We start from the raw sequence: 25,674 nt of genomic DNA on the forward strand, positions 1-25,674 counted from the left end.
CATACAGATTTAATAAACTTATTGCCAGGGAGGAGTGACGGAGATAGGAAGTTTTCTGTGCAGGTTTAGTCGTGGGTGTGCCGAGCTTATCACCCGCTCATCGTTGTTTACACGCGTCCTTCCCCCCGTTTATTTCGGATATGAAGTAAAGCCCTAGAGGAAGTTCTGCCTGCTATTTATATTTAACCAGGATCACTTCGCAGGGGAATGGCGGGGGGCAGTGCAGGAAAAAGAATTCATGTGGTGGCAAAGACCTACATCAGGATCTGCTGGCCCAGCAGATCCTGCCGCCCGAGGCAGATGCCTCATCCGGCCTCATGTATGGGCCGGCTGTTAATGACCCATCATTACTTGGTGACATGGCCTCCCAAGAAGGCACATGGAGACCTGGATTGAGACCTTGGGTGCTGACTCAGAGGCAAAGCAGCTTTTTCAAGGGCATGCTTGCCACCTCATGCACCTGACATAGGTAGCAACCTATGATGTTGCTGTTGTTTTTACTACATGAGTGAACAAGAGAATCAGTTTCAGGCTGAAGTGATTACCAGGGCCCAGTTCTGCACCTGAGCAACAGGGTTTCTATTCCCTTTTAAACGTGTTGTGCGTGTGTTACTGGGTTTTTATTGCTTTTGTGAGATAATCTGCGTTCCCTTTATGTCTTTTTTTTACGCCCTGTAATCTTCGGGTGGAGGGCGGCATTATACAAATACCATTATTAATAATTATGATGATGATGATAATAATAATAATAATAATAATAATAATTTAGCAGGGCGGGCCGCGGTCGTTTTGTCCACGCAGCTGCGGCGGCGGGAAACAGAGCCAACAGCGAGCAGGAGAAAAAAAAGACCGTACGACCAGCGGCCGCTTCCTTCCCTCACGACCGCTCCCTCCGACCCGCGCGCGCGCCCCCGCCCCTCAACGGTTCGCCGGCCCATCCTTCAACCAAGGGCGAGAAGGCCAATCCCCAACCGAAGACGTCACCCGCGCGCTCTCTCCCGCCCTCCGGGCGCCAGGCAGCCAATCGTCGCCGAGCCTTCGCTCCCGCTCTCCAATCGCGGAGCGGAGCCCGCCTCCCCTCCTCTGAATGCCTTCTCTAAAGCTATGACAGGGTTAGCGAGTCAGTCGGCTGCAGGCTGTCGGCGGAGTAGGTTATCGTGGTCCTTTCTCTCCTCCGTCCATCGTTTCTTTCCCGCTGTGCTCCTCTCTCTCACTCTGTCGCAAAGATGTCCGGGGCGGTTCTGCTGGTGGCGGCCGCCGGGGTCGTCGTCGTCCTGGCCTTCCTGCTGCTGCTCTACATAGTGCTGCCCGTAAGCAGCCCGAAGACCATGCCGCTGTCTGGCGCCCACGTCGTGGTGAGAGCCCAGCCGAGGTTTCCTGGGGCGGTTTGCGGGGAGGAGGGCAGCGGGTATAGAAATGCGACATCCTCCTGCCCTTCGAAAACCTTTATTTCCCATACGTTGATCTGTGTATCTCAGTGTAGAAGGAAATAGCAGCTCCCCCCCCAACAAAAAAAAAACCCTCTTCCCCTTTCAAACTGCGCAAGCAAAATTAACACCGTTGCTGAGGAGAGATGTTGTCTCCCCCCCCCCCGCCTCGCCAAAAAGGGGTTCCAGGGATGTATCGCTTGCCTAGTAATTAGAAAAGGGTGTGGAAGGTCTGGGTTATGTTTAGCCTGAAGCAAAATAAGTGGTTTTTTGTTTTGTTTTTTGAGGGGGGGGTGCCATTGTTTACAATTAGGGAATATTGGGAAGGAGCTGGGTTATCTTTTAGATTTCCCCTTCTTGTCTATAGATGCTCCTGTTTAGAAGCAGACTAGTTGCACCCCAAAAAAAGAAAGAAAGAAAGAAATCGTTAAATTAGATCTTCCTCTCTTTCATACATCTGTTTTATCTCCTGGGAAAAGAAATGTGGGCTGGAAATCTTGAATTAAACAAGGCGTAATCTCAATTTATGGGTTTAGTAGTGTGTGCTGCAAACTGAATGGCATTTTTAAAGAAAAGAAAGAATGCTACTGCTTGGAATCAGTACCATATACATTTCATAGACTCATAGAGTTGGAAGGGACCTCTGAGGATCATCTAGTTCAACCCCCTGCATTGCAGAAATATGCACCCATACAGGGGTTGAACCCATGACCTTGGTCTGAGCTATACTAGTTGGTCTTAAGGTAGGGGGTGGGGAACTTGTGGCCCACACTCCAGCATCATGTGGAGGGGCACTGGTTCCTCTTTCCTGTCTTAAAGGGACACAATCACATTCAAAATTGTGCTGATTGTCTTATGTGTTATTCTCAGTACTGCCTACTAACGAAAGGTGGTGGAATTCGGGAGTTTACAATATAGATATTATCTTGTTGAGAGAATAGAGGATTAAGAACCTGTAGCTCCTGGATTACTGTTTCTGTTGGCCATGCTGGAAGAGGCTGATGAAAGCTAAAGTCCAGCAGCATTTGGAGGGCCACAGATACAGATGTCCACCCTAATGTAATTGAAAGTCTGGGTTCAAGCCATTTCATCCCCATAGCAGTTGCTCTTAGTTGTGCCCTGTGCCCCTTTGGCCACCATAGAATACAGTACATTTTATTGCATTAGACCATAGCACTGCAAAGCAAGATAGCAAAATTTAAACTAGATTACAGAATTTACAGAAGTTACCTAAATTATATTTTTATATTCTCCTCCTTTAAAGTGGAGAGGATCCAAAGGGAGCTTGCCACCATAATTCATACCCCGTACAGATACGTAAGCTGGTACCTTCTCTGGACAGTAGAGAAGTGGATACATGTCACTTCACGGCAATCACATACCTAAAATGAAGCTCTATATGTGAAGCATGATTAGTCCTATTTATTTTAAGAGGAACAATGCAATGAGTAGACAAATGACATCATGTTATGAAGATGGAGGCATGTGCAGAGATTCTTGATGTTGGAGCAATTGCTTAATCTGAGTCAAATTCATTATTGGTTCCAATTCTTTGTTTATAATCTGCACAAATGATGGTGTGAAGCATGTTGTTCATGAAACTTATGTAAATGACATAAATAGTGGACTTACAGCCAAGCAATTTAAACATTTTATAGCAGGTCTTCGCCATTTTAGGTTTGGCTGTGTCTGGACGCTTAACTGAATTTCTCCTTTCTTGTGCCTATCTTTTTATTTTCTCTTTTTCTGAGGAATTTTGTTCCATGTGTGCAATGGAAGAATCTGGTGTCAGGAGAATGTTGTCTTTGCTAAATTGAAGAATAGGGATTCTGAGTTGACCTTTGCTAATTACTGGTATGCATATAAAGTCTTGACATGGAGATATTGCATAAGTAAGCTGATAAAGAGGGATGTGGGTGGCGCTGTGGGTTAAACCACAGAGCCTAGAACTTGCCAATCAGAAGGTCGGTAGTTCGAATCCCCGCGATGGGGTGAGCTCCTGTTGCTCGGTCCCTGCTCCTGCCAACCTAGCAGTTCGAAAGCACGTCAAAGTGCAAGTAGATAAATAGGTACCACTCCAGCGGGAAGGTAAACAGCGTTTCTGTGCGCTGTTCTGGTTCGCCAGAACTGGCTTAGTCACGCTGGCCACATGACCCGGAAGCTGTACGCCGGCTCCCTCAGCCAATAAAGCGAGATGAGCGCCACAACCCCAGAGTCGGTCATGACTGGACCTAATGGTCAGGGGTCCCTTTACCTTTACTTTAAGCTGATAAAAGAATATGCAAGATTTTTAGTTGATTTGAAGAATTATTTAGCATGCGGAGCAGCTTACGTACTAATATCATATGTCTAATCATATGATATTATGATTAGACATATGGTACTCAGGACGAAACATGCTAAAAGGAAGGCACACTTGGGAAACCCTCACCGTGATCAACTCCCGCCCGGAAACATATGTCCCCACTGTGGAAGGACACATGGATCCAGAATTGGCCTCCACAGTCACTTACGGACTCACTGTTAAGATCGTGTTCTTGGAAGACAATCCTACTCGGCTACGATTGATTGCCAAAGAAGAAGAATCATTTGTGATAAAGTTGCCTAATAGCAAATAAGCCTTACATCTATCAGAACTTGGAGGGGTATAGCAATCATGTTTAAAGGTAATCCTTTTATCCATAATCCTTCTATCCAAAGGGTTCACAATGCAGGTCAGTTTCTCATGCACCGTCTCTCATTCCTTCATGCTATATCCTGTAATTCTTCCACTGCCTTTTGTAAGGGCTGAAACTGGCCCTGCAAGCACTTATCTTCTTTTGTGGACATAAAACTGCACTCCCTTCTTACCAGCAACATCAACACCGCTATTGCCACTAGGAGGTGTGGTGGAAACAAACTGGAACTTCTTGTCTGCGTAGGAAAGAATTGCTCTGTAACAAACCTCATATTTGAATTTTAATGGGACATTTTTTACATCCTTCTGTATCCTTGCACCAAATCACACTCACAAACCCTCCTTTGGGCTTGTGGATCTATGAACTTATCTTCCAGGGTTTCTAAATGGACATTCTATACCAAAGTATGGAAATGCAAAGCCTCATTCTCATCATTGCTGTTGCAGCAGAAGAAACCATTTTTGTTTGTTCTTCTAGCCAAGCATTCCTCATTCTGACTAATTCACCTGGTATCAACATACAAGCTCTTCTAAAGCAGTTGTACGAGTGAGATATTTCTAGTCACACAATTCTTCCCATAAGGAGGACTCCAGCAAAGGATGTCATTTGTTCTTATGGCTTTAGCCTGTGAAACCACGGGTGAATTTCCTTGAAAGTTTAAGCGGTATATACTTTTTAAATAAAATTTAAAATAACAGATGTGCTGCCTTTGAAATGAGGAAAATATTATTTTTTAGACTTGAATAGTGAGGGAGAAGAGGTCTTCTTGAGAGATGATACTGAAAGGCTGCTTGTTTAGAGGAATGAAAGATTTTGCCACTTGTGCGTTTTTTATTGGATTTTCCATTGAGTGAAGAACATTTTTTATCCTAGAAGTTGCCTGTACCATGTTCTGTCATGTTTTGGACATTGTACAGGAATTGATAATCTAGCATGTGCAAAACTGGATCAAGAAGTACACACTGAACTAGGAGCCTCAAATCTGGCACTGCTTGGGCATTCTAAGAAACGACAACAACAAGAAAATCAGCACAGTTTTGAAAGGTTCATTCTGCCATCTTATTTTAAATTGTGTCCAATTGTATGCAAACAGAGATGAGAATCTGTACATTGATCTCAGGAACCATCATGCAAAAAATGATTACGATATTTTAGGAGCTGTCCAGATGCATAGCAAACAAGTATCCAGAAGTAGTAGAAGTTATGCTGCCTGTGCTTTAACTTAGGCGAGTTCATTAAATTGCCAATTTACCTAAATTATGATCTTTGTATAGTAATATACCGGAGCTGAAGGGGTATGAGTTTGTTCATAGATGCCTCTACCCCCTATTTGCCTTCCTCTACCCCCCAAAAAAGTAATCCTTACTGTGTTACCATGCTGAAAGTGAGCTGGGATGTCCATAGACAGCTTGCAGCTTTGTGATTGTGGTGGCAATTTCAAAGCAATAGTTGTGGACAGTCGTAACATTAGAAGCTGTCCACATGACACCAAGAGGCATCTCATTACTTACAGAGGGGAAACACTATTGCACACATGTGAACAGGCCCAGAGTTTGACCACTCTCTTCTCTAAAAGGCTTCTAATTCTAATGTCTATGCTGTCAAGTTTATCAATTTAATCTATATGCTTTCCCCCCCTTCTCTTAAAAGGTAACCGGTGGTTCCAGTGGCATTGGGAAATGCGTTGCCATCGAATGCTTTAAGCAAGGGGCTTTTATAACACTTATTGCAAGAAATGAGGTAAATTTCTAGCATGCGTATTTAACAGTTATGATGCCCTGAAGCTGTTAATGAAAGGGTTTGAAGCAACAGTAATTATAACTAAAGCCCTAGTATTTAATTAAATAGTTAAAATCCTTGGCTCCAATCCTACTAAAGTTCACCAAATTTGAAAGCAACTGGGCTTAAATTAGTGGTTACTGTACTAATTTTATCTGGATTGGGGCCTATTTGTTTCTCCAGAATAAATAAATAAATGACTGTTAGAGTTTGAATACAGTGTTTGAGTTAGCGAGAGTATTAAGCCAAAGCCAAACTGCTTATTCTATTGGCTATTCCATTTATAACCATTTACCTATGGTTGTGGGGTGTGGGGAACCTTTTTTCCTCCAGATGTAGTTGAATGCCAACTCCTATTCCAGCAAGCGTGGCCAATGGCCCAGGGATAAAGGGAGGTGTCGTTCAGCAACATCTGGAGCACCAAAGTTTCCCCACACCTGGCCTGTAGATTCAGAGGCACTCTAACCATTTCTTCAGGAAAGTGGAATATGAGCAGCATTCATGTTTTAAAAATTGTTTTCTGCTTTGCTAGTATCTTGGATATTGCACCAAAGCAGAGAGTAATACTCCCACTTTTTGCACTCTTTTCTACTGTGAACATCTGAAAGGGGAATTTACTTGCATGTCCACTCTCTTCTGCTTAATACACTCAAAGCCATCCTTGGTTTGTTTCTAAAGTCTTCTAGTATAACAGAGTACAAAATATAGAATTCCAATCTTTGGAATTGGGAGAAGCAACAAGCTTTAAAGCAAGATTAATATTTAAGTCTTGCAGTTAGCTGATACATAAAATATTTGTTGGTAAGTAAGCTGAAATAGCTTTTTTTCTCTATGGTTTTGATTGAGGATATGCTGCTTGTAAGCTGCCATTTATTTTATTCTTCTAAGCATCTATAGCCCACCTTTCTATGATAAAATCAAATGCAAAGCATTTTACAGTTTACAAATAAAATAGAAGTCATTAAAATTTAAATTGTTTTATTGTCTGGTTAGTTTTCAAGCAGCAGTAAAAGAAAAAAATAATAGAAACCAGCAGATAAGCTAAGAGCCTATCAAAAGGCTTAACTAAAAAATTCCACCACAGTAGAACACTTAACTGGAGTTTGGTCTTCAAGGCTGTGTTTGTGAAGTTAAAATGGTATGTGGGAAATTATCTTGAGCAGTGATAGCCAGAATTGCAGTTCTTCCATTTCTTAACAGGAGTTTGCATGAGGGCGTGGTGTCAGCAGTAGGCTGACAAATGTTTGTTGTTAAAAGAATTCAGTTACCTGCCTGAATTCTTGTAACTAGTACATGTGTGCACTGGGAAGTTTTACTAATCTTTACTTATCTTGTAATGCAATACACTTAGTATCTTGGGATGTGCTAGACTAAGAACTAAGTGTTGTATCCAGTGAAGTCATCCCATTAATGCAAGGATTCCCACCTGTGCAACAGGACTTCTGCATACAGTGGTACCTCATGTTAAGAACTTAATTTGTTCTGGAGGTCCGTTCTTAACCTGACACTGTTCTTAACTGAGGCACCACTTTAGCTAATGGGGCCTCCTGCTGCTGCCGCGCCACCGTGCGATTTCTGTTCTCATCCTGAAGCAAAGTTCTTAACCCGAGGTAGTATTTCTGGGTTAGCTGAGTCTGTAACTGAAGTGTCTGTAACCCGAGGTACCACTGTATCTCTTCTGCCTCCCAGTTGTGCTCTGGAGGGTTGGGGCCACCCCCCTTGCAGGGTACAGGGAGCGGGAGCAGAAGTCGCATTGTTCAGGCAGAAGTCTTTGTGCAGGATATCTGTATGGTATATAGCCTATTGGCTACAGTCATATACACACTTCTGTAGGAGTGAGACTCATTGAAGGCTTTACCCCTTAATTAGATATACACAGAATGGCACTGCATATGTCATATAGGCAAAGCCAAAGCAAACTTCTGAAAATAAAGTATAACAGTGGATTTAATTTACGTTGGCCGAAGCAGAATGTTGTAAATATTTATAGAATTGGCAGTAAATTGACCAAGTAAGATGGCAATTCCTAAATGCATAAAGCACCTAAATGTTTGCTGCTATACTGCATTTTTTTTAGAAGACTTTCGTTCTGTCTATCTTAATTGTTTTAACAGAATGTTCCAAATGTGCTTGTTTAATTCCAGTGCCGGCTATTGGAAGCAAAGAAAGAAATTGAGAAGTTCTCAGTTAATGATAAGCAGGTAAGATGACTATATTCTACCAGGTCTCTCAAATGTGTTAAGAAAATGCATGTTCTTTCTCTGACTTAATATAGAGCAGCAGTACTTGAATTACAAGTTATGGAGTAAATGTGTAGATAAGAGAAAACTGAGTAGCATATTATGCCCTATATAGTCATGTCATAGGTAAACTGAAAATTCTGTTTTAAAGAATTCTAAGTAATCCTAGACACATCCTGCAGTCAAAGGCCTCCTTTGGGTACTATTGTGTTGTGAGCTATAATGCTAATACTTTGATTGCAATTTAAGAAAAAGGTGGGGTCAGTTCTTTTATAGAAAAGCTTATACAAAGCATGAAAGTGACATGACTTGCAATATAGAAGGCTGAAAATGTGCTTGATGTGCAATATTTAATGGTCTCTCTTTTTTCCTAAAAGAATAATTCCTGCTTCTGAAGAAGTTTGTCTTGCCTCTAGGGTATTATCAGTAGTCATTGGCAACAACGTAAAATCATTTCATATTACCTAAGTAGGTGTAAGAGTGTATTTTAAAGTTCTGTGTTAGCTACAGTTAAATATGACTAAAATACCATGCCAGTTTTATGAATTTGGCTCAAACTTAATTTATTCTTGAGATATCAGTATCTTTTTCTTGGTGACTTTGCTACCTGCCTTTTAAAATAAAGCTAATTTTTGCACAGGGATGATTTCATGTAAGCCCTAAAGATCAATATGTGAATGGGTCTTTGGCAATTTATTTTATGAATTTATATTCTGCTTTTCAGCTGAAGTCCTCAGAGCCGTTCCTAGTACTTAATAAAATGCAATGAATGTGTCAAAAAACATACACTTAAAACAAAACAAAATTAGCCTCACAAGAGCAAGCCCCAGGCGTTGTCTTCTCCTGTGCCTCTCTCTCTTGCTTTTGTAATGTCTTGGGGTTGTTAAACATTTCACTTCATCAGTCTTTAATTTTGTCTTAGGTTCTGTTTAATAGAAGCATAGGAAGCTGCCATATATGAAACCATACCATTGGTCCATCTAGCTCAGTATTGCATATGCTAACTAAGAGGGATCTGTCCCAGAATCTCATATAGGATTTACCAGTATCTCTGCCCTGCCGGGTAATGTGAGGGACTCATGTTCTACATGCAAAGCAGATTCTATACTGCTTCTTTCCCTGGCATGTCATGCATGCTTTATGGAAAACAAAGACTTAAGTGGCGGTAGAGAAAAGAAAAAGAATTTCATATGAGATGACAATCTGTTCTATAGCAGCCATCAACAAGGATGAACAGCGCAGTGTGGTTTCCTAATGCGCTTCTAAGCAGCTTATTCTTAGGAAAGTATGTGTGGTGCAGTTGTTGTTTTTACAACACTACAGTGTCTATTAATGATTGCACCACTTTAATTCAGAAAAGGAAGAAGAACACTCTTTTAGAAAGAATTCAGTGTTGCTGAATATTCCATAAGCACTAGCTTTCCAGCTTGCCAGTTGGAGCCATCCCCACCTCCTCTCCTGTGCGCTTTTCTGAGGCTTCTCCTTCCATACAAAAGCCAATTTTAGGGGGTGCATAGCGGGGCAGGAGTGGGAGGAAAACCCCATTGCACAAGAACTTGTATCTGATGTATCTGATGGGACTTGTTAGACGAGTTCCACCCATTGAGGTCAATTGAATAGGCATCCACGTGGAATTATTGTTGTTATTACCTGCCCTTCACCCTAAGCTCCAACGGCAGGTTACAACATTAAGCACAATATTAAACACACAAAAATAAGGTGGGTCATAAAAACATACACCTCGGGTGTCAAAGGCAGGGTAAAGAGTTGTGTCTTCAGCATTCATTGGAAGCTGAATTATTAAGGACTAGACAGGTTGTTCAGGCTACAGATGTCTGCAGACTTTAGACCAGGCTTCCTCAGCCTCGGCCCTCTAGATGTTTTGAGACTAGAATTCCCATCATCCCTGACCACTGGTCCTGCTAGCTAGGGATAATGGGAGTTGTAGGCCAAAAACATCTGGAGGGCTGAGGTTGGGGAAGCCTGCCTTAGACAAATTATAGCAAAGTGTCATTGCTATAATCCTGTGGTAAAACCAGTTTAAAGTTGGCTTTTGAATCCTGACTTGTTTAAAAGCCATTAACCATAATTCTCTATTTGCACATTAACGGGAATTTATGTTTAACTGCAGCTGCTAGGTTCTAGGTTCTTAACTGCAGCTGCTAGGTTCTCTTCCCTGTTTACATGAAGTGAGGGAGCAAAGGGGCACTTCACTGAGTGCATGAAAAAGTAATGCACATCCTGACTTATTAGGATTAAATTTGATAATTCAAAGCTCATCTGAAAAGTCTGAGCTAAATATTATTGCTTTGGAATATTAATTGGTTCTTCTCAAACTCCAAAGCAATATAATATCCCAGTACTTTATGTAGAAAACAGGAACTCTACACTCCTCTCAACTAAAAGTGAAAGGCAGAGAAACATACAAATCACACGTTGAAATACCATATTTTTCGCCCTATAGAACATACTTTTTCCCCTCCAAAAATGAAGGGGAAATGTGTGTGCGTCCTATGGGGCGAATGCAGGCTTTCGCTGAAGCCTGGAGAGCGAGAGGAGTCGGTGTGCACCGACCCCTCTCGCTCTCCAGGCTTCGCGCAGCTCTGCGCAACCCTAGGGAGCCCGGCGCGAAGTCGTGCCGGTCTCCCAAGGGTTGCGCAGCGCTGCCTGCATTCCCGGGCTTCGCGCGGGGGGGGATTCATTATCCCCCCCCCAAAAACCCCCCAAGGTGTGTCCTACGGGGCGAAAAATACAGTATGTCTCCTTACCTGTCTTGCAAAAATAGTTTACTTGTTGAATTAAAAATTTGTCCATTTTACACTGTACATATCAAATGATATGGTCCTTCCTTTCCATTCACATAGGTTGTGCATTATATCTCTCTTGATGTTTCCAAAGATGCTGCAAATGTGGAAAGGGCCCTTAAACAGGTAAGGAAATACTGGTTTTACCTGGCTGGCTTCCTCCCCCCATTTTTCAATTGCAAGTGTTTATTGCAGAAATGTTCTGCTGACAGTAGTGATATTTATAGACACAAATTTGTTATCTCACCTGTTTTTTATTCTTTCCAGGCTCAAGAGAAGTTGGGTCCAGTTGACATGCTTGTAAATTGTGCTGGAACATCAATTAATGGAAAGTTTGAAGATACCGACATCAGTAAGTTTGAAGTAAGTGAGCCTGACTTCTTCTGTTTGAGTATGTACTGGTATACTAATTCAACGGCACCTAGAAAATCACACCAGATTGAGAAATGTTTTTGAATGATAAAATTATATATAAAATTTACCTAACTTGTAGCAGCACATTTTATTGTCCATTTCAAATAAATGACCTAACATTGTATATATTTTTTCTAATCCCCCCATAGTTTTCCACTGGGTTGAATGTTTTATATCTGTGTCATAGACCCAATAATTCTTATTAGATATTTATCGTGTCCAAAAATGTTTGCTGCCTTTAAACATCTATTATGAAAGGCCTTTAATTTATGTTGTGAAAGAGAAGTTCTTCATACGCTATTGTTACATAACTTTCATTCCTTGGGTAATACTTGCATGAACCACCACATAAACATGAAAGGAGAGTACTTCACAGCATGCAGAGTAGACAAGTATGTGGGAATAATACTTTTTCTTGAATACTTATATAACTGCAAAAGTGAATACAAGGTTAATAAATAATAACAGCAAAAGTGGGGCTCCCTAATTCAGCCCATCTAAAATGAAATGTTTGCTTCATGTTGACGTTGGTCCATAAAGTCTCTTCAGTGGCTGACTTGTAAACAGTTCACATAAAGATTAACTCGGCTATGACTCATTTTCTCCTTGGCATATCATAGACAGGGGAGATGCAAAGTGCTCATAATTTCAGCAGCATGCGCCAGCACACTGCTTATTCACATTATTAAATCATTATTTGTTCAATAATAATAATAATAATAGTTTCTATACTGCCCTTCATCCAAAGATCACAGGGCAGTTTTCATTATAAACCATAATAATAATATTATAATAATTTATTATTTATACCCCGCCCATCTGGCTGGGTTTCCCCAGCCACTCTGGGCAGCTTCCAACTGAATATTAAAAACAATACATGGTTTAATGTAACATGTGAACCAAGCCGTTAGGAAGTGATTTTATAAAAGTAGAGCAGTTGCAAATGTCATTTTCTACTAGTTCTCTACACGGTGCAGATTATGTAATTAGTAAACTGTTATGTCTTAAATTTTTATTTTCTGGATATAATTCCATTGCTTTATATATATTAACCGTTTGCTCCCATGCTTGCTCAGTGTTCTCTATACCAGAGATGGCTAACTTTTGGCCTGCTGTAGGTTGTTGCCCTCCAATTACCATCATTCCTTACATGCCATGCACGCTAGCTGGGCCAGTGGAAGTGGAGTCCAGCAGCATATGGAGGGCCACAGGTTAGCCACCCCTTTTTATTTGGGTTCAATCCTGGAGATGCTGGGGAGCAAATTTGGGATATTCTGCAGGTAAAACATGTATTTTACCACTTAGCTGCAATGTTTCCCAGTTTAAAAGTTTGGCCACCCTTGTCCTCTCAGCAGAAGTTACACAGGAAATCAAAACAGCAACCACATCAGAAAGGTTACTGCTCAACATCAAAGGAACCTCCAAGTGGTTGCCTTCCAGCATGTTAATGGACTATAACACAGCATTTTACAGCTTGGAAACTCCATTTGTAACATGAAGCAACATCATCCATAGTAGGAATTTTGCACCTGTTGGTGATGAATATTAATATTGCTGATGCCTTGAGTTTAAAGCTGCAGACCAGCAATCACACTTCGTTATTTCATTTCATTTACATTAATATTACACTTCGTTAATATAAAATCTGTTAACTAGGCCTCCGACTTGTATGTTTGTCTACAGCAATTGATGGCTATCAACTATCTGGGTAGTGTCTACCCAACTCGGGCAGTAGTTACCACCATGAAGGAACGGAGGAGGGGAAGGATTGTGTTTGTGTCATCCCAGGCTGGACAAGTTGGACTGTTTGGTTATACTGCTTATTCTTCAACAAAGTTTGCTCTTCGAGGACTAGCTGAAGCTTTGCAAATGGAGGTATGATTCTCTGTTCTTTACCTGCATGTATCTTAGTTTATCTGTATAACATTAACAACAACGGCATATAAACAAAAAGCTAAAACCATAGGGGGAAATAATTAAAGAATCAAGTAAACATTAATAGTATTATATAGGAATATTGTACAATGTAGTGTTGCCCAAAAAGTACACAAGCAGGCTCAGCAACATTCAACGCTGTTTACAAGGCATAGACTTAGCTATTCTGTTGCAATAAGTGGTACAATATTCCAGAGCACATGACACCATTTGGCTCACAAGGCCTGTATTGTATACGATTTGCAAAACTGTTCATTTAGTAGGGTTAGTTGTCCACCGGATCAAAATGAGAAGTAATAGTGCAGGCAGTGTATTGAGCTGCTGTACTCTCAGATATTGTAGATCTGGTTTTGGGCAGAGCGTGCATACGCAAAATCACATAGAGCAAAGAATCCCCAGGATCGCCACCTTCCTGCCCAGCTGGAGCTCTAGAAAGGCAGCTCCCTCTTTCCCCCTCTGGTAGCTCTTTGTTCTCCCTGTGGGCGAGCCAGAAGTACAGCCTGGAGAGCAACTGCAGTGCCACCACCGCTGCCACTGCTCCCGCGTCCCAAAGGAGTGGCTGGGCCTGCCCTTGCCAGAGAGGCACCCTCACAGTGGTTTGGATTTGCTGCAAGACCTGCCAGCTGACAGTGTGGAGCAAGCCAGCCAAGCTGAGGGACTGGCACTTTATGCAGCTGCAGAACCACCATGCACACCTAGGAGGAGGAGGAGGCAAGAGCCCGAGATGGCAGCAGTGCAAGCAAGGCATGTGTTGTCTTACCCAGGTTTGCTTGTTCCTCCCCCTGCTATACTTCATTCGACCCTCTTCCCGCCGCATATCTCCTGAGAACCCAATGAGAAGCTCCCTCCCAGTAGCGACTGGTGAGGTGGCAGAGGCAGAGGGTCACTGCTCTCCTTGCTTCCAAACAACATGTAGCTTTGCAGGAAGGCCTTCTTCACCAGGGTGTTTCTTGCAGAGAAGTGGCAGGAATGCTATTTTAAAAGGGCGAGATTTCTCCTTGGCTTTCTGCTCGAGATAAAAATAAGAGGCTGCAGCCAATAGTATAAAGTTGAGCTGCAAAAGCAGAAGTGTAGCAAGTTCAGGTGGTACAGATTTTTTTTCGTCACTCCCCCCCCCATATAAATTATTAAAAGAAGGGAAAATAAGATACTTGCAGTTGCAAGTGTTATTTTCTGGTTTATATACTTAACATTGTAAGCATAAGCACTTAAAACCCATGCAGACACTATGGCTTCAATATCAGCCAGAAACAAATTTCTTCTCACCCACCACACCATTGCTCTGTTCACTATCTAGCCTGATGGTAGAACTTGAATTTTGCACACTATTTTGCAGTAAAGGTAAAGGGGCCCCTGACCATTAGGTCCAGTTGTGGCCAACTCTGGGGTTGCGGCGCTCATCTCGCTTTATTGGCCAAGGGAGCTGGCATACAGCTTCTGGGTCATGTGGCCAGCATGACGAAGCCGCTTCTGGCAAACCAGAGCAGCGCACGGAAACGCCGTTTACCTTCCCGCCAGAGCGGTACTTGTACTTTGAGGTGCTTTCGAACTGCTAGGTTGGCAGAAGCAGGGACTGAGCAACGGGAGCTCACCCCGTTGCGGGGATTTGAACCGCCGACCTTCTGATCGGCAAGTCCTAGGCTCTGGTTCAACCCACAGTGCCACCCGCGCCCCTATTTTGCAGTAGATAGGCCTAATAATGGAATTGCCCTAATAAGGATGTGTGTTTTCCTTATGGTTTGGTGCAACTCCCTTTACTTTTACAATGCCGCTTAAAACAGGTGGCTAATCTGTGTCCCTCCAGGTGTTGCTGGACTACAACTCCCATCATTCCTATTGGCCATACTAGCTGGGACCAGTGGGGGATGTAGTCCAGCAACATCTGGAGGGACACAGGCTAGCCCCTCAGCCCCCCGTTTTAAAGCTGACCGTGTAATGCACCATATCAGAAGCACAAATCCCTTTCAAGGGGCCATTTCCCTCCCCTCCCCCTTGTGTTTTTTCAAAGTATCTGCCCTGAACAACTCTGCACCTCAAACACTTGCTCATTCTTTTGAGACATTTGAGTTAGTCCTAATAAAGTATTGTTCAGCTTCAGCTATTGGGCTGCTGTTGTTTTAATTAAATGGACCATTTCAAAAAGAAACTGATGTTCATAGGCTGCAGTTCTTCACCTACTTTCCTGGGATTAATTCCCATGGAACTCAGTGTAGCTTCTAAGTAGACATGCAAAGGAAGGGACAGTTGTTTAAGCCCCATCTCAGCAGCTCACTGAACAATGAGAAACAATTTTCATGCTAACGTGAATACATTCTTATATTCTCTCCTGAAATGTTGGATGTATGGATCTTAACTTGTGTTTTTTTGGGGTGTTTGGAGGCACTGATGTATCTCTTGGCATCATCCAGCTTCTATGTTTGAAAGACATGTTTGTTTATTATGTTTATTATTATTATTATTATTCGTTCCTGAATACCTGGCACACATGGACCGCAATAATCATATGGACATAGAAAAGCAGGGGGGGGACATCTTGGTAGCTTTATTGTAAATATCCCTGCTACATAAGAATAGCCTTGCCTGATCAAAGGGTCCTGTTCTCTCCTCTCTTGTCCATCTCCAGCTAAGGCAGGGAAAGTGGCGGAGTTAGCTGCATGGGTGCCAGAGCCCATGCTGTGCACTTGGGGGGGGGGGGCAATCCACTGCGCATGGGGGTGGCGAGGCAAGCCCCCATGGTGTGCCTTTTTGTCACCCTCCCAGGGATGACACCTTCCTACGCCCCTGTGCGCAAGTAAAATGTCCGTAAGATACAATCCCACTATATGCCTGTTTGTTCATATTACGTTGTATATCTTTGTGAAAACAAGTAAGCATGGGAAAGCTCAATATATTAGAGCGTGAACTAAATATTTTTCTCAACGTAACAGGTAAAGCCCTATAATATCTACGTAACAGTTGCCTATCCTCCAGATACAGACACACCTGGCTTTGCAGAGGAAAGTCAGACAAAGGTAATTTTATGTTCCTCTTTATTGTCATGCAAAATACTTACATAAAGTAAAAGGATCAATAACTACAAAACAAAAAAGAATGATCCCATGATGTGCTTAATGCTAAATCTAAACCTTGAGTATAAGTGTGTACTCAACTTTTAGTCACAGGAAAGCAGTTATATTGTGTCACTCCTTGGTATATACAGTGTTTCAAAAATTCTTAAACAATCTTCATTCTTGTTCGCATTTGTTAGCTTTTACGTTTTCCTGGTCTAAGACAGATATACCATATGATCTTGCTCATTGTTGCCAGATCCATGAGTTTCCAAACTCATAGGAGGAACTTCTTTTTTTTTTGTTCCAGTATTCAGCATCTGCCTTTCATTTGGTAAAATAAATTTTATATAAATTAGCAGAAAAACTTTTAAATCTTAAGAGATTGAATATTCCAAAAAGTTAACTTATTAATATTTTATACAACATTAAGACAATACTTGCTTGTTTCTGGGCATGTCCATATTGAGTTTATCCAATATGGCTTTTTATGTTTTATGTTTTGAGTTTATCCCATATGGCTTTTTATGTTTTATGTTTTAAAACCCTTTTTGAAAATATTCACATAACACTATTTTGATATAACTTTTTTTTTCTTTAACTGATTTTATACTGTCTGCTGGTTTTCATCTCTCCCCAGAGTGGCTGGGGAAACTCAGCCAGATGGGCGGGGTATAAATAAATTATTATTATTATTATTATTATTATTAATTGTTAATTGTTAATTATTAATTAATTATTCTGTAAGTTTCTTTGAGTTACTTTTTGGGTTTTTAAAAAAGCAATTAAGTGCAGTTATTATCCACTTCTGCATAATGCCACATTGAATTGGTTTAATATTCCATTCTTACTAAAATGCTGCATAAGCAAGATAGAAACCAACAGTGAACGTGTAGGAGACAAAAATTCACACTTTCCATGATCAGGACTAACGTTACTAATTCCTTCGCTTAATTTCTTGTCTTATCCATCCACAGGGTAGCATTAGGTAGAATCTGAAGGAAAACCTCCAGCAGGTTCTCTGTTTCTTCTTAGTCAAATATTCTGTGCAGGAGGTGTCTCCTCAAAAGCTGTCCCCCCCCGTCTTTTCTGATGGGCTATCAGGGGTGGTCAACTCCCAAGAGACCTACTCACAGAATTATAAACTGGCAGTGATCTACCCCTGTTTTTGGGGAGTTCAGGTCCAAGTTGTTGACCTTCTTGAGGAAAGGAAGGCCCTGTTTTTTTTGGGGGGTGCAGGGCTAAGTTGTTCAGCTTTTTTTAGGGAGGAGAAAAGCCCAGTTATTTGGGGGGGGGGGTGGTGAGAAAGAGAAACAGCCACTCACCAATAGATCGCTGGGGAAACAAACAACCTCATTGAGGAAACTCCGTCTTCCGTTCTGCAGATCATGCAACAATGGAGGGCAGGGCGAGGGGCTGGGGCCGGAATGGGACCCAGCGATCAACCACGATCTACCAAATCCTCCCAGGGATCTACCAGTAGATCGTGATCAACCTGTTGGACATCCCTGGGCTATAGCAAGTTAGAGCATAAGTTCACCATAGAAAGCTTGCCAAGTAATTTCAGATGAGGCTTACTTGTTTGTCCTAAAATTCAGGGTTGATTAATAATCTAAACCTGGATCTCTTATCTTTTTATAAAATGTTGTTTCTATTGCACCACCTTCATTTATTTTGATGTTATATATTTAAATTAAAACTTAATGTAGGTTGATGTGGGTGGATGAAACAGGAAGAAAATTGTGTTAAGAGTCAACTGGTTTTGCATTAATAATCAGTGTTGCATCAATCTTTTACTGTATTGCCTTGAGCATTCTTGTTGCACATTTAACAATCATACAGCAATAAAAGTTACCAAACAAAACCCTCCTACAGGAGATCTTCGGATTGTTCTTAGTTGGCCAATGTAATGAAAGTTTTTGAGTTTGCCTTTAATCTTGCTTTTGAATTGATGGTAGGATAGCCATATATGCTACTGAGCTCCATATTCTTTCACATTCCTTGTTTCACTTCCTAATAGTTAATAGAAAGCTGATTTGAAAACATGAAAGAAGACTATCCTTTTGTAAAAAAACCCAAAAACTTTAATGGTCTGTGACCCTAAAGAATGTTGTCCCCGCCCCGAATCGTTTTTTAAAATCTGTTAAATGTTTCAGAGTGAAAGTATTAACAATTGAATATGAAGCAGTTTAGGGTGGCAAAACATCTTTGCTTTTATTACTCTTGAGTAATGAATTGTCCAGAGGCCAGTTTTTGTCAACTACATCTTAGGATTTAGTCGAACAATGAGTTTCCACTTCACTTTCGGGCAGGTATGAGAGCCCTACTTGTGAACCTCAAACTCCAAAATATTTCCATTTAATATTGATCCTGTGTTAGCAAGTGATATTTAACAATACTAACTTAACCAAATTCCTGCCTCATAAGCCCCTTTAAGGCCTTTCTTTACTCTTCCAGAGAGGACTGAATCAGGTGAACTGCAAATGAACAAATACCTTAATCACATTGACAGATACTAATTAGCTCAGTGTTTTCTAAGAGGAAACAGTTTGACAAGATGAAAAAGGATGAAAAAGACAAACACTAGAACTCTGTGGTATCAGGCTTAATGCAAGAATGAATATAGATCACATTTTTATCTTTTCTCAACATTTCTGCAAGATCATATAGGCAACAATGCATTCCTTGAAGCGAAGATTTATAAGCAGGCTCTTTAGGTAGCAAGAATTTACAAAGTTGATCTAAGCTAATGGAAATCATGTATAAAAGAGTTGGAGCCAATTCTTCTGGGAGCATAATACCAATTTATTTTTCTGTAATATTTGTGTCAGAGATACCTGCTGAATATGAGAAAACTGTGTCTCCATATAAAGATGTGTGTTTATGATAGCGACCAGCAGAATGTTGCATCTAAAATGTTGCACTAATTCTAGTTTCACTCTTCCTATTATTAAAGAAAACTCCATTTTAACTTAGAATTTGCATTCACTTGTAATCTAATGATAAATATAATATCAACAAATGCAACTATAAACACACCTCTTGACCTGAACATTTTGTTTTGTAAAAAAAAATGTTCAGATGGTCTTACGTTTCTTAACAGATATGAGGTGAACTGTACTTATACTTGGTAACATTTCAGCTGATGTTATATGTATGTAATCCCTGCATTTACTTTTGCTCAAGATTTTGGAGACTAAGCTTATTTCAGAAACATCATCGGTCTGCAAACCTGATCATGTGGCCAGAATAATTGTTAAAGATGCCATTGTAAGTAAAATGCAGTATTTGTATAAAATTCTTTTGTGGGTGGAAAACATGGGTAACTTGCTAGTTTATTATAAGGGTAAAGGTTGTCTGTGTTTGTCTACTACCTTTTCTGAATACTAGAATCTTTATATAAAGAGATACAACCCTAACCTACTTACCTGGGAATAAGTCCCATTCAATTCAATAGGACTTATTTCTGAGTAGATATGTCTAGGATTGCACCATTTTAAACAGTGCCTTCATTATACGTGGGACCTTTGCATAGGCAAAATTAGAAAGGGCCCTTCTCCCAAGGTTAGAAATTTAAAGTAGACACCAAATAAAATGGGATGGGATAAAAGTGGCAGTTGCCCTTACATGTAATTGGTTCTAGTTACAAATTGTCCCTCTACCTAAACTCCGTGCTTGCTTTGAAAGATGGTTTGTGTTAATGGATTTTGTTTTGCTCTGACTTTTTAAAATGGATTTTCAATCATGTTGTCATTTACTCTTTTTGTTCTTTTGTGTTTCTTAATTAAAGGTCACTTCACTTTTTTTTTACTTAATATATACCCTCCTTTGCAAATGTTGAAATATTATAACATGGGCGCAGGTAAAAATGCATTTCAAATTTTAAATTAGTAGAGTTGATATTAAAAAACTCAAGATGCCCTGTTTCAACACAGGTTGACACAAATGGCCTGATTCAAGTTTGGCACATGGTGCCTTTTAATCATAAACTGTTTTGGGAGCCAATCTTGGCCAACAAGCACAATATAAATAATAGTAGTATGGGTGATTCCTAGGTTTCAAAAGGGTGGAATATAAAAATTGCTGTTTCTGTACCACAGGCATTTTATTTCACAATATTTTTTTTTTAAGCATGTGTCTGCCTGAACCACATGTATACCACTTTGGGATATTAGATGATGCAATATATATATAGATATATATATTCATTCAGACTACAGGTATAGTCTTGTCCATGCTTAAACAGAAACACGTACCTTGAAGATCAGAAATTTTAAAAATTCCTGTCAGATTTTTTTTTGTATATAAAGTATTAAACTCCTCTTGCCCCTTGGTAAGAAACACATCCTATTTTAATAAAATTGTTTGGAAACCACCTGACTACTTTCTCCATCCCCCCCCCTCCCCCAGCAAGGAAAATTTGCCAGTTCTGTTGGCACAGATGGTCACATGTTAACAATATTGACTGGTGGAATGTCGCCTATCTCTTCTCTTGCTGAAGCCCTACAGGCGGTATGTAACAAAATATCAAATGATGATGTTTCAAAATCTGTTGGGTTCTTTTAGTGCTGTGTACACTCACATTGGTTCAGTGTAATTCAAAATCTAGTCTTTGTGCAGCAGATCTCTTCAGTGCAGTAAGCTTACTAAAGTAAAGAGTGATCAGGAAGTATTCTACTTCTTGGCAGCAAAAGCTGCTCTATCCAATTAATTGTGAGATAAACCCACTGAGGTCCACATGTATTTATTTTGGTAGAGTTGAAAGGCGGGCCATCTTTTATTTTTGTTTCAATTAATAACCTATAACTTGATCATACCCAAAATGTTTCATTGAGCAATGTCAATGATTCTTGCCCTATGTTTTTTTAATTGTGTCACATTTCTCTATTAAAATAAGTAAATCTTATTTACTATGATTAAAAGCTAGACCTGTCTGTCAAAACAGAAGGTTCTCTGACCTCACCACCTTCTGCTGCTCATTCTCTGGGTGTTTCCCCAGTCATCTTGGGTTCTTTTCCCAGAAAAGATAACTGGGAAGGGGGAAGAACAGCTGTGCATTTAGCTTTATGGAAAGACAGGAAGCAGAAAGTTAGGTACACCCTGATATGCCTTGGCACACCTTGTTAATGGTGCAGTCCAAATCAGTAATAAGAGACCACCCCTAATCACCTTGTTGTTCAGTTAGACCAGAGGCAGTGCACATCCCTACTGTCTGGGAGATGGATAACTGGGGTTAGGTCTATCTTATCCAGGAAGCATTGCAACCTCCAAACAGGCTCAAGCTGGTGTGAGACAACTTCCCAGCCATAAATCCAGGTCAATAAGTACCACAAGCACACACAAGATACACGCCTTCTGCTTCAGGATTATAGTTCCATCCAGAATGATAATCCTTTGTCAGATCATCAGAATCTCTGACCAGCAATACTTGGTTTAAGCTTCAGTATTCGGCTGTCTTTTGTTCATAGCAACATCTGTTTTGTTAACAAGAACAAATCTCTTAACATCTTGTGAATTGGTTCACATGAAGTGCCAAACAATGGTTCTACTTCTTCCCCTCCCATGCTTTGTTTATTAGTTCCTGGTTTGTGGCAAAGAATGTGCTGTTGTGTCCAAACTGAAAAACTAGTTTGTGATAGGCTTGTATCCTAGAATGGAGGTCATGTGCAAACTGGAGTGTGCCTGTTGCAGCAAACCAGGAACCATCTAAACCGAAAGTCAGATGTGAAAGGGAGAGCATGTGAGCGCAGAGCTTGCTCTTATATCACCAAGCCATAGTTTGACATATATGAATGTCTTGCATCTCCTTAATGTTTACCTGCAGAAATTGCCATGTATTTCAGAAAGGATAACCAAATGCATAGCTAAACTACTGAACTCATGCAAGTAAAGCTGGAAATCATACAATTTGGACTTGATCTTGAGATCAAGCAGCTTGCAAATGTATGCCTATGTTAAACTGGACTGTTGCTACCCATCTGGCAAATGTCTCCTCAGCCTTGTTGGGCCTGCTAAACATTCATTGAATCATAACGTTGTTTCACATCGTTTGCCTGTGACTTTTCTACTGGTTACCCATTATTATTCTCCAGGGAGCAATGCAACCCTAAATCATGTTCTCTTCTACAAATTTAAAACAACACTAGTCATTCTGTAGTCTTTTGCATTGTTTCTGCTTCAGGTAGATTGTTGTGCAGATACATGGGGCAGGTGATTCATTCACTAGCTTCCAAAGGGGGGGGGGGGAATTATTAAAATAAGGTCCCTTCCAACCATGTGACTATATTTCATAGTACTTTCAAATAACTTATTAATTTAATTAGAGAACAAAATATACATCTCAAGCTTTGTTTAAATAAGACTAATCTTTAATAGAACAGTCCTTTTTCACATAATAATTGAGTGCTTGGTGAACCACACTTCTGATCATCAAATCTGATGAGAGAAAATATTAAATGACCACTAAGCAGAAGTATGTTGAATAAGATCTCTCCTTCTCTCCCTTTACAGTTTATTTTCCTGGGCTTTTTCCGCTTGCTTGCCCTGTATTATATAGCAGGTTTTGACAGCATAGTTCGTCGTTGCATGGCAAAAAAAGAGAAATCTGAAAAGACGGACTGAAACAGAATGGGTGCTATTTAAAAAGTTGGACAGTTTGCTGCTAAATGGGACTGTATCTGTGGCCTGAGTATGTCTCACAGAAATGTGGAAGAGGTGATATCTTCGGTGGTGAAAGAAGGAAACTGAACTAGAAAAAGAGACTATGCAAAGGTGCTAATGAAGAAAACTGGGTTTTTTGGGTTGTTGCTTTTCTGTGATTTCAAGGAATAACCAGATTGTTGCCTTAGAAGTAAGCTTTTTGAGAAGAGTAGAACTTAAGAGTGACCTATTTTGATGGTAATTCTGGACCAATACTAATTGTCAGCAGTGATGAAAGAGTTAATTCTGTTATCCACTTCTTAATCTGAGGACTGATTTGGTAAATTCCTCCCACACAACAGTAACACCTCAACTCTCCTACAGAAAGCCCAGCTTGTGTATTATTTTGATTACATGGTTTCTGCCAGAGAGCTGGACCTTGTAGGCCCTGTTCTGCATGAGTTGGTTCAAATGGCTGTGCAAAGTCTAGTCAAAGCAGCAAAAACTATCCAAAGATGAAATATTTCAGCTCTGGGACAATACATGAATTGGGCCAAAGTCTTTTGTGAAGAGGCAGTTTTTAAATATAGCATATTAATTTGTTGAGGGGAGAGTTCTCTTTAAATGAGATGCCCCCTCCTTGAGATAGGAGGCGATATTTGCATGTGGATATTACCAAGTTGGAGAATCAATATTTGAATTGGCTCTTAGGAAACCTCATTTGAGATTGAGTTTTCTCCCACCAGATTGTTGGATTTTGACATTCCACTCTTGACACATGTGGTGAGTTGTGTTAATATTGTGTTAAATGCTATATTAAGGAATTTCTTGATGGCAGAGCTTTACGCATATGATCTCTGTAGGAGAAATGACGTATGCTTTAAATAGTTGTAGATCTTCAGCAGAGATCAGGGACCCCCGATCCTTACTGAGATACTAGGGGAGAACTATAAGCAAAACAGAAGTTGTCCATTTTTTCATTATCTGTAACACGTTCATGTTTATCTTTGCCAGCTCTGTAAAAGACAGATGGGCTTTAACACTGTAGAAATTGAAGGAGAATAGGGTGCTAGAGAGAACTAAATGTAGCACAAGGAAGTGCCTAGGTCCTTACTCTGATGGTGCAGTGGAACTTGCAAAACTATATTGTTTCTAAGGTTTCATTCACAGCATGCCAATCTTATTACCTACATGGAATCTGGACTTACACAAAGTCCCTGAGTGGATTTTGGGAACCATATTTGCTGTGTATAAATTGACTGGTTCCTATTGGTTGCAGATACGCCGAACCCCAGTGTTGAACTGGTTCATAAAAATTCCTGCTACCCTTTGTCATTTTCCAAGTGCCTAAAAGACTGTTAAGAGACTCTACTTGCCAGTTTGTTGGTTAGCCAAGATTTTCTTTAAAAAATAAAAAGGGAAACACTTTTTAAACTGCCCTTTGGAGAACATTATTCAAATCAAGTCCAGCAGCTTCTGGTTCAATTATAGTCTTCCAATTTTAATAGATTTTTAGATTCTCAAAATAGATGAAATCACAATACCAACTGCTTGAGATTAATACTATAGTAGTTATGTTTACTTGTTTTTTGTACAGTTACCCAGCTGTTTTGTAAGTAAACCTGGAAAGTTCCAATCCAAACAAAAGCACTTGGAGCATTGGGCGTTTTGAGGGGCTGAGAGGATTGTCAGTTAGAAGGGAAGGAAGGAAATAATGTAGAAATAATAACGGATAAACTGGGCTTGGTGTAGTCGCAAAAGCATAAAAACTTGCTTCGTATCATTCCAGTTAGTAACTGAGTCACAAAAAGCATCTTTGCATGTATGTCTTGCTACTGTTTTAATGGGAACTGTTGGAAGGAGAATTTGTCTCCCTGTTTGCCATAATGCTTTGGTTTTCTAGACCTGCTAGGATAGCCCTTCAAGCTGGCCAACACACTTAGTTCAAATAATAAATTCTAGATCCTTTAAAGCAATTTGGACATGCCAAATAATCAACAGTTTAAAGAAGAACGAATCTCTTCTACATGTGCTTAATGACATGTTAACTTTCCTGTTCATTCTGCGCCTTTACTGTGCTTATCTGTGGATGGATTATGCCCTTGGTTTCTTCAGTGTCTTGAACTAAAACAAAAAATTCTAATGTTATGGAGCATTATCGCTCATTTGACTTGAATACATATAATAGTATGCTAAAGAACAAATGGAAGTGGGTAACTAGCTTACAAATGTATACTGTGAAAAACTTTAGGCACTTTTAAATGTTAATATTGAATGAAGCTAAAACTCATAGCTCATTTATGCTTGCTGTTTCATGAAGTGTTGTGCCAGAATACTAAATTTTAATATTTTGTATTCACCAAATAAATGAAAATTGCATTTAACTTTTGTCTGTATATCTCTTCAGAATGACTGTGTTCCTGGTCTTGCTGAGTAAATTTATTTCTGCTAATTCTTGTCACAGTACTAAGGATTTATAAAATATTTGTAAAATAGCTTGTACAAATTAGAAGCCTGTGAAGCTTCAAGGGGTGAGGGTGGAGGATAGAGGGTTCCTGTCTTCCAAGAAATGATGTTAACTCTTTGATCATTTCCCCGCTGAAAACTGCCTGACCTGAAGTTGCCTGCAAGTTATCAGAGAGGCCCACAGAATACCAGGGCACCCCATTGAGGGCACCCTTCTTGGCCCCCCAAAGTCCATACCTCCATTA

At 40.3% G+C, this 25,674-nt stretch overlaps 1 protein-coding gene across 1 annotated transcript; it reads left to right on the plus strand.

The window, feature by feature from the left end:
* The first annotated feature begins 1,073 nt into the window (after nt 1-1,073).
* Nucleotides 1,074-25,347, plus strand: KDSR (3-ketodihydrosphingosine reductase). Its single transcript, XM_083519630.1, has 10 exons — nt 1,074-1,355; nt 5,756-5,845; nt 8,029-8,085; nt 10,989-11,054; nt 11,196-11,291; nt 13,026-13,217; nt 16,205-16,288; nt 19,511-19,594; nt 20,735-20,836; nt 22,835-25,347. The coding sequence occupies exons 1-10, from the start codon at nt 1,227-1,229 to the stop codon at nt 22,943-22,945; spliced, it is 1,011 nt and encodes a 336-aa protein (XP_083375756.1). The 5' UTR covers nt 1,074-1,226; the 3' UTR covers nt 22,946-25,347.
* The last annotated feature ends 327 nt before the right edge of the window (nt 25,348-25,674 follow it).

This window comes from Podarcis liolepis, assembly GCF_965112155.1.
Source record: "Podarcis liolepis genome assembly, chromosome: 8".
Lineage (NCBI taxonomy): Eukaryota > Metazoa > Chordata > Lepidosauria > Squamata > Lacertidae > Podarcis > Podarcis liolepis.

Coding starts and splice junctions, on each gene's coding strand:
- KDSR (XM_083519630.1), top strand. CDS start 1,227: ATGTCCGGGGCGGTTCTGCTGGTGGCGGCCGCCGGGGTCGTCGTCGTC. Junction 1,356..5,755: donor TGTCTGGCGCCCACGTCGTG/GTGAGAGCCCAG, acceptor TTCTCTTAAAAG/GTAACCGGTGGTTCCAGTGG. Junction 19,595..20,734: donor TAATTGTTAAAGATGCCATT/GTAAGTAAAATG, acceptor CCCCTCCCCCAG/CAAGGAAAATTTGCCAGTTC.